The sequence below is a fragment of the Myotis brandtii genome, unplaced genomic scaffold, assembly GCF_000412655.1.
Source record: "Myotis brandtii unplaced genomic scaffold, ASM41265v1 scaffold23, whole genome shotgun sequence".
Classification (NCBI taxonomy): Eukaryota; Metazoa; Chordata; class Mammalia; order Chiroptera; family Vespertilionidae; genus Myotis; species Myotis brandtii.
In genome coordinates, this window is record NW_005358649.1 from 3,433,664 (window position 1) to 3,447,682 (window position 14,019).

Here is a 14,019-nt window from a genome sequence, read left to right on the forward strand (position 1 = left end):
ATCTACAAAGAACCTACAGCTAACATCATACCTAATGGTGAAAAATTCGACATTTCCTCCCTAAGTTCAGGAATAAGTAAGGATGCCTCCTCTTGCCACTTCCATTCGACATTGTACAGAAAGTCCTAGCTAATGCAATTAGATAAGAAATGAAAGAAAAGGTATTCGGACTTGGAAAAAAGGCATAAAACTGTCTTTGTTCACAGATGACATAATTGTCTATGTAAAAAATACCAAAGAATCAACAACAACAACAACAAACCTCCTGGAACCAATAAGTTATCATAGAAAGGTTGCAGAGTATACTGATAATACACAAAAGTCAATTACTTTCCCATATACCTGCAATGAACCAATTGGAATTTGAAATTAAAAACACATTTACATTAGTATATAAGAGAAATATAAATCCAAAAAATAAATACAAAATCCATATAAGGAAAACTATGACACTGATGAGAAAAATAAAAATCTAAGTTAATGGAGAAATATTCAATCTACATGGGTAGGAAGATTCAGTATTGTCAATATTCAATATTGTCAGTTCTTCCCAACTTGCTGTACAGATTCAATGCAATTCCAATCAAAATCCCAGTTTCTTGGTGGATATTGATAAGCTGATGCAAAAGACCCACAGTAGCCAACACAATATTGAAGAAGGACTGGCACTACCCAACTTAAAGACTTACTGTGAAGATGCAGTAATCAAGACAGTGTAGTACTGGCGAAAGAATAGATATAGATCAAGGCAACAGAACAGAGAGCTGAGAAATAGACCCACACAAGTATCGTCCACTGATCTTCGACAAAGGAGTAAAGGCACTTCAATGGAGCAAAAATCGGCTTTTCAACAAGTAAGGCTACGACAACTGGGTATCCACATGCCAAAAGTGAATCTAGACACTGACCTTACACTGTTCACAAAAATTAACTCAAAATGGACCAGAGACCTACATGTAAAATGCAAAAACCATGAAATTTCTAGATCATAATGTAGGAGGAAACCTATGGCACAGCAATACGTTTTTTAGATACAAACCAAAAGCATGTTTCATGAAAGAAAAAATTCATTAAGTTACACTTCAAATTAAAACCTTCTGCTCCACAAAAGATACTGTTAAGAGAATGGAAAGACAAGCCACAGACTGGGAGAAAGTACTTGCAAAATGCATATCTGATAAGGGACTTGTAACCAAAATATACTAAGAACTCTTAAAATTCAACAATAAGAAAACAAACAACCTGATTAAAATGCAAAAGATACTGTTAACTACGAGAATGGAAAGACAAGCCACTGAGTGGGAGAAAGTACTTGCAAAATGCATATCTGATAAAGGACTTGTATCCAAAATATACTAAGAACTCTTAAAACTCAACAATAAGAAAACAACCTGATTAAAAAGTCGGCAAAAGGTCTGAAAAGACACCTCACCAAGGAAGATAAATAGATGGCAAATAAGCATATGAAAAGATACTCATCATCATATTTCATTAGGGAAATGCAAATTCAAACAACTAGATGCTACTCCACACCCATGAGCATGGCCAAAATGTGACATAGTGACACCATCAAATGCTGGCAAGGATGTGGAACAAGAGGAACTCTCCTTCTTTCACAGGTGGGAACGCAAAATGGTGCAGCCGCTTTGGAAGACAATTTGGCAGTTTCTTATAAAACAAACCATACTATTACCATACAATCCACCAATCACACTCCTAGGTATTTACCCAAATTAACTAAAACTTATGTCCATAAAAAACGTGCACACCAATATTTTTAGTAGCTTTATATATAACTAGAGGCCCAGCACACAAAATTGTGTGGGTTGGGTCCCTAGGCCTAGCCTCCATCTTCTGCCCGTTCGCCAGTCCCCAGGCTGAACGCCATCTCTGCCTCCGCCACCAGGCTGTCAGGCTGTTGGGATCACCAGCTCATCCCCGGCTGCTTGGGGGCTCAGGCTTGTGAGAAAGCGGGCGCTGGCGACTTCACCTCCATGTGTGTGCGCTGGGCTGGCCGCTGATGGAACGCACTGCCCGCTTGGGCCACTCATGCTGCCGCTGGGGCTTGAGGCGCTGACGGAAGCTGCAGGGCTCACCCGCGACCTACCCGCCCTGGTGTGAGCACCCCCCGAGCAGACATGTTCCATCAGCGCCAGCCCGGTGCACACACATGAAGGTGAAGTCACTGGCGCCTGCTCTCCCGCAGGCCTGAGCCCCTGAGCAGCTGGGGATGAGCTGGTAATCCCACAGCCTGACAGCCAGCCTTGTCCTCCCGCCACCCACCCGGATTCCCCTGTTCACCATCGCTGATCCATCGGAGCCTGCGGGCCAGGGGCAGGGACCAAGAGGTCAGCCGTTCAGCCCGATCGCCAGTCCCCAGTCCCACCCCACCCGGCTCATGGGCTGAGGGGGTGGAGGGACTGAGAGGTGGTCAATGCAACCTCATGGTGACCGGTCGTCACCCATGAGCATGGCCAAAATGTGACATAGTGACACCATCAAATGCTGGCAAGGATGTGGAACAAGAGGAACTCTCCTTCTTTCGCAGGTGGGAACGCAAAATGGTGCAGCCACTTTGGAAGACAATTTGGCAGTTTCTTATAAAACAAAACATACTATTACCATACAATCCACCAATCACACTCCTAGGTATTTACCCAAATGAACTAAAACTTATGTCCATACAGAAACCTGCATACCAATATTTTTAGTAGCTTTATATATAACTAGAGGCCCAGCACACAAAATTGTGTGGGTTGGGTCCCTAGGCCTAGCCTCCATCTTCTGCCTGTTCGCCAGTCCCCAGGCCGAACGCTGCCTCTGCCTCCGCCGCCAGGCTGTTGGGATCACCAGCTCATCCCCGGCTGCTTGGGGGCTCAGGCTTGTGAGAAAGCAGGTGCTGGCGACATCACCTCCATGCATGTGCGCTGGGCTGGCCACTGATGGAACGCACTGCCCGCTTAGGCCGCTCACGCCGCCGCCACCGCTGCTGCTGGGGCTTGAGGCGCTGACGAAAGCTGCGGGGCTCGCCCGCGACCTACCCACCCTGGTGTGAGCGGCCGAGCAGACAACGTGTTCCATCAGCGGCCAGCCCGGTGCACACGCATGGAGGTGAAGTCACTGGCGCCTGCGTTCCCGCAGGCCTGAGCCCCTGAGCAGCTGGGGATGAGCTGGTGATCCCACAGCCTGACAGCCAGCCCGGTCCTCCCGCCACCCACCCCGATTCCCCCGTTCACCATCGCTGATCCATCGGAGCCTGCGGGCCAGGGGCAGGGACCAAGAGGTCAGCCGTTCAGCCCGATCGCCAGTCCCCAGTCCCACCCCACCCGGCTCATGGGCTGAGGGGGTGGAGGGACTGAGAGGTGGTCAATGCAACCTCATGGTGACCGGTCGTTTGGTCATCCTGGTCGTCATGGACACTGCCTTTTTATATATATAGATTGTCCAAATTGGAAGCAACCAAAATATCCTTCAATTCGGAGGTGGAGGCAGGCATTTCTAGTTGGAAAGTAAGCATGACTTTCTTGAACCTAATAAATAAATGAAAATGTTGCTGAATGAGCCCTGGCTGTTTTGGCTCAGTGGCTAGAGTGTCGGCCTGAAGACTGAAGGGTCTTGGGTTCTATTCCAGTCAAGGGCACATGCCTAGGTTGCAGGCCCAGTCCCAGACCTGTAGGAGGTAGCCAATCAATAATTCTCTCTCATCATTGGTATTTACCCAAATTAACTAAAACTTATGTCCATAAAAAACGTGCACACCAATATTTTTAGTAGCTTTATATATAACTAGAGGCCCAGCACACAAAATTGTGTGGGTTGGGTCCCTAGGCCTAGCCTCCATCTTCTGCCTGTTCGCCAGTCCCCAGGCCGAACGCTGCCTCTCTCCTGATTCTCTATCATCATTGATGTTTTTATCTCTCTCTTCCCTTTCCTGTCCTCTCTGATATCAATAAAATATATATTTAAAAAATAAATAAATAAAGTAAAATGTTGCTGAATGATAAACCTCACTGTATTTCTCAAGGCAGACAGATTCTTATATATTTTCAGATGATGTAAATTTTATTTTATTAAGATAGTCCAAACATACTATCAAACACATTTTTAAGTGAATGCAAAAGATTTGAAAGTTGCTAAAAAACTAGGTCTTAAAAGTTCTCATTACAAGAAAAAAAATATTTGTAACTATGTGTAATCCTGGATGTTAACTAGATTGTGATCATTTCACAGTCTATGCAAATATCAAATCATTATGCTGTATACCCAAAGCTAATGTTATATGTCAATTACATATCAATAAGAAATAAACAAAAATGAATGCAAATGCATCGTTTTTAGTTTTTAAAATGAATTAAATATTTGAGATTAAACTTTCATATGCGTTATGTAATTTTAATGTATTAGACTTGCCTTTCCAAGGGAGAAGATAGCTTTCAGATTTAGTTATGAACACAGTACAATAATTTTTGAGCTTAAGATTCATGAGTAGGTTCACATTTATAAGTAACACTGCATAATGTCATGTACTTAAAAGATACCTATTCTTCATATAGCTTTAAAAATGCCCTGAAGGTTATCTTTATATGTTCATTCTGAAATAATGATTCTGTGAACAATACAATAACAGATACCATATCACAGTAAAATAAACAAATGAGTCCTCACATGTTTGCCCTGAAGGTTATCTTTTTATGTTCATTCTGACATAATGATTCTGTGAACAATACAATAACAGATACCATAAGCATGTATTTATCTGTAGTGCACAATTCCATGAGACTGAAAGATAGCATCCTGGTCATACATAAAATCAGATAATGGCTAAAGTCTAACTTTCCAGCATTAGAAAATACTGACTTTAAAGCCACTAGACGGGTTAAAAATAAAAGAAACAACACTTGAAATTATTTCAACAAAAAGAAACGTTATTTCAACTATTTTTATCTCTATCTTAAAACAAAGACATTAGGTAATGTGTAATAAATATCCCTTTCTAATTCTTTAATAAATTACTGTACTTTAACAACAAAACTTCCTTTTAATCAAGAAGGACATGTCTGCAACTCTATATATGATTAGTAAGAAAGGAAGGTTAGCGCCAAAAGACTGAGGCTTACCGCAAATGTAAAAAAACCCAGACTAAATATTCCTTGAATTTTTCAAGTAATCCACATTTCTTTTTCAATGTGGAAACTCACTGAACTTTCCACTTCTAACTATGCAACACAAGAAAGGCTTAACCATACACATTCATTTCAGTGGGAAGTGGTAAAGACAAGATTTCTGAAAAATATTATTTTCTCCCCAGTTCAATTAATTCCTATTCTGTAGCCATAAAGATACTGAAATTGAAATAAGTACCTAAAACACTGTTTATTAACATAAAACTTAAAATAGATCATTCGATCTTAAAATCATATTATACCTTTAGAAAGTGATAATTCTGCATTGTTTCCCTAGTGGCATGGTTTTGTGCTGAGTCATGCTCACCCTTTTCATGGCATCCCTTTCATAAATAAGATTCACTTAAAACAGTGTCTAATTTCAGGGACAAACTCATGATATGACTAAATTGTTTTTCCTATAAAGCTCTAATCAACCTTAATTTAAAATGCATAATTAAGTCTCCACCAGATTGTTTTACTAGAATACTGTACTTTTCACAAACCAAAATGCCATGAATTGAGTATAATTCTTCTGCCTTCTCCTTTTCTCATCCTGTTATCTCACAGATCCTGAAGAGTTTTTCTACTACTCATTCACACAGCTATCTGCATGACAAGATTTCAAGACGACTTTTAGTCCTCAAGTTCTTACATGACCCAGGGGGTTCATGTGAAAACACAAGAGCTCCCTAAATTTGGGACAAGCCCTTATCTTCCCTCATGAAGTTTATGAAAGCAGGGTAGAAAAGTCTACAATAATAGCTACATTAAATTCAATACCTTTTACAACAAAGTTTATCCTGAGTGAGATTATATAGATGTGGAATCTAATTAAAAGACAGAAGAGACATGTATATGAGGCTCTATGAAAACTGTATTTACACATGTGACGTGGGTGAAGAATATCCAACTAGATTTTTTTTAAAATAAAGGCAAATGGAATGTGATGATCAAAGATAAAAATGTTTAGAGTTGGGATGTGCATCAGAAGTGAATATTTGCAGTGAGCTGGAACACAGTTTAGGAATGATTTAACTGCTTACTCTGGGATAAACCACATTGGCATGCATTTAAGAGAAAAGGTAGAACACAAAATGTAAAGCTATTTTGGGTGGGGACTGCCTGCTAACATCTACAGAATAAACCTACAGTCAAAATTTAAGTTAGCATCTGTTACCTAAAACTTTTTTTTTAATGAATAGAATAACCACCCGGAATTAACCTTCTGATCAAAATATCATAAAAGCGAGTCTTTCCATATAAGACCATTTCACCTGACTGGTAGCAACACAGTGGGTGTCGGCTCCATGAATAAAAGGCAAAGGAAGAACCCTCTCAGACTCTTGGCGGGTAAGAGCTCACTCATAATCCATGAAAGGAGAGGTTACATTAAAACAGTGTTAAGGTGAGCATGAAGCAGTATCAAAACCATAGCAGGAAAACTTCCACGGGAGGAGGGGGCCCGTCAAGGCTGCGCAGAGGCACGGAAAATGCCTTAGACACGCTGTTACCCATTCCACAGCCTGCATGAGTGGGAAAGGATCGGCCAGGGAATCAGTTTCCCATCACCAGCGCTCTCATGCTATTTGATTTCTTTATCATCATTAAATATTTAATGTGTTTCAACATTAAATTCAAGGTGATGGCACTTATTTTCATTTTCAATGTCAGCAAATTACTTATAATTATAGTTAAGAATTATAACTATTTATAATCATGCATGTAAAAAGCTATAGAAGTCTTGAAAATCGTATATTTATAATTAAATGAAATCTCCTTTTCATGTGCTTTTGAAGTTCACATGCTTTATTTTTATTTGTTTAAATATTTTAGTATAAAGCCAATGCCACGCTCATGCTGCTTGATTTGTCTGTAGGCTTGCCCAAATTTGCCAAAACCCTGCAACCACTGCATGAATATCTGACTGTAGAAAAATGCATTTAAACCACGAGAAATACAGCCTGCAGAGCCAACAAAACGAGCATAATTACCTGCTGCGGGATCTGTAACTGCCTGGCTGGTGATGCCAGATGGTGGTTCTTGAAGCTGGTAGGTGGCATTTGTCGAAGGTGTGGTGGGGCTGGTGTTGCTGCTCGTCATGTAATGCGCTGGATACGGTGAGCTGTTATAATACTGTGCGTACTGGCCCTGGCCGAAACTGGGGTAAGACGGATAGTCCTAGCAAATCAAACCACGCAAGAATCATCTGTCAAGAAGTATGGCTGCTTATTTCTTATATTGCAAATAAATCTGTGTTTCTGAATTTACATAGGAACACACAAAGCACCGTTGACTGAAGTGCTCAGACTTACAAATGAGTTTTATGTAAGACCAGAACACTCTTCACATTTCTTCTATGGGCCACGATGCATTACTAAGTAAAATTAAACCAACCCCAAAACCAAACAACGCACCATGTCAGACTATTAAAGAGATATTAAAAGAAGAAAAAAACTATTAAAAGGCTTAGAAAAGCTCTCACTTATAGTGTACTATAAACAGATCTTTTTTTTTCATATAAAGAAATCATCTGTGCATTTTTAAAATTTCAGAAGTTAAATTAGCTTTTAAAATTACCTGCTGTGAACTGTTAAATCCAGAGGAATTTGTGAGTGAATTATTTCCTGTATATAATCCTGATGATGTTGTAAAACTGCTACCTGAAACAAAATGAAAAGAAATAGGCTGACTAAGCTTCGTAGAATCACATGCCTCCAGGAAATTATTACTTAGACAAAGCAGGATTGGAGTTCACTGCAAATGTATTTGGTTTCTCTTCAGAACCAGAATCCATTGCCATGGCTAAAATTGCATTTTCTTAAAATGGTTGACAATTTTAGTTTTACCAGATTACAAAGAACTAAAAAGTAAGGAGGTTTAAATTTGTGATGAATGAATAACCCATGTAAACTATTGATGAAATTATACATTTGTGCAAAACTATTAGACACTGAGCTTTCCATTTCAATTAGCAAAACACAACAAAATTTTCCCCATTTTACATTAAGTATGCTTAGTAAAAGGATGGAACAAGATTAGGTGACCTCAGAGTTCCTGCAAGCCCAAAAACTATGTTGTTATTTCCAATAACTTAAGGTGCTTATACTTATCCTAATGGCCCACTGAAAAAGCTATTTCATCTCACAGAAGAATGAAAGGTAGCATTTGAAGTATTTGATAAAACAGAGGTCAGAGAGGAACATGACCAATGCTTCATTATTACACTAGAGGCCCAGTGCAAGAAATTAGTGTACTTGAAGGGCCCCTCAGCCCGGCCTGCACCCTCTCGCAGTCTGGGAGCCCTAGGGGTATGTCCCACTGCCATGGAGGCAGGAGAGGCTCCTGCCACCACCACTGTGCTCGCCAGCTGTGAGCCTGGCTTCTGGCTGAGTGGTGCTCCCCCTGTGGGAGTGCACTGACCCCCAGGGGGCAGCTCCTGTGTTGAGCGTCTGCCCCCTGGGGGTCAGTGCACATCATAGTGACTGGTTGTTCCGCCATCGGGCCAAAACCAGCTTTCTGACATCCCCTGAGGGGTCCTGGATTGCAAGAGGGCGCAGACCAGGCCGAGGGACCCCAACGGTGCAGAATCGGAGCCAGGGAGGGATGTGGGAGGTTGGCCAGCAGGGGAGGGACCAGAGGAGGGCTCCAGGGAGTGTCCGGCCCATCTCGCACAGTCCTGATTGGCTGGACCCCAGCAGCAAGCTAACCTACTGCTCAACTGTCTGCCCCCTGGTGGTCAGTGCACGTAATAGTGAGTGGTTGAGCAGCATTAGCATATCATTAGCATATTATGCTTTGATTGGTTGAACGGCCAACTGGACGACCGGACACTTAGCATATTCGGCTTTTCGAATGTCTACACATGTTCAACAATAAATAGTAAGTGATGTGCAGGATATAAACCTAAGAGCCAATCTTAGTTCTGTCCCTCACTTTACTTCCTATCCTCCAACAATATACAGCAAAGCAACAATATACTAATTTCAAGATCATATTGACAAAGATTTTGGAAATGACAAGATCAGGGATTAGCAATTTTATAAAAAGAGGGCATTTATACACTGCAAAATGGGAATTTAAACAGGCAAACCCATTCTGTTGAGCTATTTGGTCAATGATTAAGAAATGTTGGCCCTTGGTCAGTGTGGCTCAGTTGGTTGAGCATCATCTTGTGCACTGGAAGATCTCTGGTTCAATTCCTGGTCAGGGCACAGGCCCAGGTTGTGGGTTCAGCCCCCGATCTGGAAGCATACAGGAGGTAACTGATAAATGTTTCTCTTCCCCCCTCCTTCCCTCCCTCTTTCCTTTTCTCCGCTTCTCCCTTCCTCTCTAAAATCAATAAAAACATATATTTAAGAAAAAGAAATTTTGGCCCCAGCTGGAGTGGCTCAGTGGTTGAGCACTGACCTATAAACCAGGAGGTCATGGTTCGATTCCTGGTTAGGGCACATGCTCGGGTTGCGGGCTAAATTCCCAGTGTGGGGCATGCAGGAGGCAGCCGATCAATGATTCACTCTCATCATTAATGTTTCTATCCCTCTCTCCCTCTCCTTTCCTCTCTGAAATCAATAAAAATATTTTAAAAAGAAATTTTGTATACCATTTAACCCAGGAATTTTTTAGCCAGATATTTACCCTAAGAAATAAATATGGATTTATGCAAAAAGATAGTGAAGACGTTCTTCAGTGTTGTTCCTAATAAAGGAACATAGAAAGCATCCCCAAGTTTGTCATAGGTGTTAACCAGAAAACAGAACACTATGAAGCTATTTGAATGGTATTATAATGACATTCAATGACGTGGGGAAAATTTTTCATACTATTTTGCTAAAGTAAACACTAAAACAACAAAAATATTTTTGGTGATCTCATTGGAAATATTTTTAAAAGAATAAAACTTTTTCTTTTATTTTTTAATTAAATTTATTGGGGGTGGCCTTAGTTAATATGATTATATAGATTTCAGTGTATAATTCTATGATACATGATCCGTATATTGCATTGTGTGTCCACCACCCAAACTTACATCATCTTTTGTCGCCATATATTTGACCCCCTTTACCTTTTACTACCCCCTTAACTCCCTTCCCTCAGGTAAACATCACATTGTCGTCTGTGTCTAAAAGCACAAGACATTTTTAACAACCACAGGAATCTCAGAAATGTTATCTATGGAGAGGTACAGTCATTGGTTGCATAATATTCATAAAGCCAATGTATATTTTTAAATGTTCTACTCAGAGCTGTGTTGCTTCTGTCAGTAGAAAAACCATTTTAAAAAAATAAAATTTTTATGGCAAATGACGGTATAGGCAATAAATGTGTTGGCAGTTCAATGAGAAAGCTCAATGTGAATGAGCTATTCACAGATGCCCCAGATATGATGTAGTAACCACAATATGCCAATTATTTACTTGCTACTGAACATTTAAGTGCTGGCTTAAGAGCCAGAAAACAAAGTTTCCAGTTGATCACTTAGGAGCTGTTTGGATTTTGGACAAATCACCTAATCCCTCTAAGATATAATCTCCCTATTGGCAAAAACTCTACTTCATAGGGTTTCTTAAACAGATCAAATGAGGTAATGTTTTGGAAAGTACAGTCAATAATCTACAGTATCAACAAATGTTAGGAACTGTTGTTATTTATTCCAGCAAACATTTCTAACATTCTCCACTGTATTTATGTATCTTTTCTCTCTTTTTACTTTCCCAAACTAGATAAACATGACTTAATCTCTTTGCATATCTAAAATTCTTTTCTTACTTATCAAGCATCTCTGAACTTTGAAAACTCAGTTCAAAGATTTGTTATTTTAATTAAGAAGGGAAAATATTTCCTAAGATTGTTTTAAATTTAGTTATCACACAGACTCGTAATGGAGGTGTTTTTTTTTTTCCTTTGTATCTTTCAAGAATACTGTTCAAAATTACTAGCACACCCACCCATCACAGATAAGCAGAGAGCTCTCTCACTGCTAAAATGAATGCCACTATGAACATCAGGGCCTCGGGAGACAAGATCCCCTATTAATGTTCATTTTCATGTGGCGATCTCATACTTCTTAATCGTATTAAACACTGGGCTCATGGTGACAATTACATGGGGATAAAAAGATGACTAAGTCATAGTCTTGGACCTCACAGGGCTTCCCAGGATAACATCAGTTTAGTTTTGTTTTCATAAGCATTGAACCTCATGAGCATATGACTCATCATGTATTTACATATCAGTGAGCAATTAATATATTATCTATAAAGCAAACTTATAATGAGCTTTTTAAAATTCCTTGAAAACATTTTTTTGGATAGAAGTGGGACTATCAACGCCTTTTTAATAAACTTTAACTATTTTATACATCTGATAGGAAAAATTACTTTGAGTTATGACTTGTATTTGCGTTTAAACTCCACATTTTTAGGTTATGACTTGCTACTTTCATTTGTACTATACATTTTCTAACAATAAATACTGACCTCAAAAATCCCTATGCACCAAGAAAATGAACAAGATATAGAAAATATATTTTAAAAATGGATGTTTTCATTCCGTAAGTTATTCCCTGGAACATGGTGGAAAAGACCATGGAAGCTATATTGGCACATGCAGGCCACCGAGATATGACCAAGTAAATCACAGCTCAGTACTCCAAATGGCACCCAAGTGACTGCCCAGACTTCATGCTCCTTCCAAGCCTGCACATTAGCTGGAATCCAACATAAGTTATACTCATTTACTGGCCAACTGGGGGCTGGATTCCATTCCGTTTAGTATGCTGAGCAGGCCTTTAATGGCACTCAGCAGCCCAGGAGGCAAAGCAACTTCCAAAGGATCTAACCTCAGGGAGAGGTGTACATACTAGAGAACCAGCCTCAGGCAATACAGATTTTTCACCAGCAGAATCCAATCTGCAGGCTGCCTGCCTGCCTTCGTGTAGGATGCAGGCACAGAGAGCAGCTAAGGGTTGGTCCAGGCCACCAGCAGCTGGTGGGGGGGCAGGGAGAGTGGGACAGCCTCCTTTCCTGGCTTCCTGCCCTCCTCTGGCCCCTCCAGTTCATTCTCCACAAAGGCAGTGCCATACTTTCTCTAATGCGCATATCTCATCTTCTCACTCCCCTGCTTAACAAAGTAACAGTCAAGGGTTCCCTATTGCTCTCGGGATAAAATTCCAACTCCTTACCAGGCTTCCCTATCGAGCCCTGGTCTGGCTCCAGTTTACCTCTTGGGCTTCTTTGGTTTCTTCCCAGGAACCCCAACCCCAGCCCACCCAGATACACATTCCAACACTAGTGAAGCAACACGCGGTTCTCTTAAGGCCACTCCTTCCCATGGTATCCTGCTAATTTCTTATGGGCCTCAGCATTTCACAATTCAGCATGGACAGGAAAACCCTTTCCTCAAAAACACCTCCCCTGCATTCCCGTCTTCTCCCCTTGCCTCCTAAGCCTGGATTACGAAGTCAACCAATCAATCAACCAATTATTTCTATCTCTGTGATATGTATTTCTTATATATATATTTACATATATAAGTTACTCATCAGTATTTAAGCTAATTTGTACTAATTAACAATGGATTAACCAATTAATACAAATTATCTAATCCTAATTATATCTAATTAGTCCTCTCACTATCAAATAGTCTAAAAAGAACCCTGGCTGATGTTGCTCAGCGGTTAGAGTGTTGGCCCGAGCATCAAAGGGTGGCAGATTCAATTCCTGGTCAAGGGCATGCACGTGGGTTTTAGGTTCTATCCTGGGCCCTGGTTGGGGAGCTTGAGGGAGGCAACCAATCGATTTGTCTCTCACATCAATGTTTCTCTCTCTCTCCTTCTCTCCCCTTCCCTCCCTCCCTTCTACTCTCTAAAAAACAATGGAAAAAATATCCTCGGGTGAGGATTAACAACAAAAAAAAATAGTTTAAAAGGAAACCCTAGAGCAGTGATGGCGAACCTTTTGAGCTCGGCGTGTCAGCATTTTGAAAAACCCTAACTTAACTCTGGTGCCGTGTCACATATAGAAATTTTTTGATATTTGCAACCATAGTAAAACAAAGACTTATATTTTTGATATTTATTTTATATATTTAAATGCCATTTAACAAAGAAAAATCAACCAAAAAAATGAGTTTGCGTGTCACCTCTGACACGCGTGTCATAGGTTCACCATCACTGCCCTAGAGGTTATATAAGCAATTGGATATTTATAGACAACCCATACAAACATACACAGGCTACAAAATATAGTAAAACTAAAAATCTATTAACATCCATTGAATGCTTACTATATGTTAGGAGTGTGTTCTTCTCTTACATGCTTTATCTCCACAACTCGATGCTATAAGAAGTATTCACATTCTAATTTTGTACATAAGGAAACAGAAGGTTAGGTTAAGTTAAAAAAAATATTTTCCTTCCTAGAGACAAATGACTTTATATGAAAAGTCACCTCTAGGTAAAAAAAAAAAAGAGAGAGAGAGAGAGAGAGCAGAAATATTTTATGATAAAGTGTTTTACATTTTATGAAACATTATATCATGAAACTTCCCCAAAGTAGAAAAAAATCCCTACTTAGAATCCATTATTTCTCAATTAAGGTGTCTGGGAGAGATGGGTTCAAGTAAAGCTCCAATAATACCCAGTATTATTCTTGGTAGAGTCTGAATTAAGTTATGCTCCAAGCAGGGTGGCTGTGGGAGTCCCTTCTTACCCATTAGTTAAAAGGAAAAAATCGCATCCATCTTATCCGTTTAAATAGTTTACTATTGTGAAAAGTCATAGCCATACTTCTTTTCTGGCAGGGAAGGGGGATACTAATTTCCAGAACAAAACACTGGAAAAATCTTTCTCGCTAGA

General features: G+C 40.1%; 1 protein-coding gene across 14 annotated transcripts in view; it reads right to left on the reverse strand.

Annotated features, from left to right (window-relative positions):
* The window catches only part of EYA1 (EYA transcriptional coactivator and phosphatase 1), a 288,535-nt gene that overhangs the window by 86,837 nt on the left and 187,679 nt on the right, over positions 1 to 14,019 (reverse strand). For all 14 annotated transcript variants that reach the window (XM_014539839.1, XM_014539832.1, XM_014539831.1 and 11 more), the window contains 2 exons: positions 7,743 to 7,825; positions 7,157 to 7,343 (listed from right to left, as the gene is read on the reverse strand). In XM_014539839.1, coding sequence (XP_014395325.1) covers positions 7,157 to 7,343; positions 7,743 to 7,825 — 270 coding nt within the window. The remainder of the gene's footprint in view (positions 1 to 7,156; positions 7,344 to 7,742; positions 7,826 to 14,019) is intronic.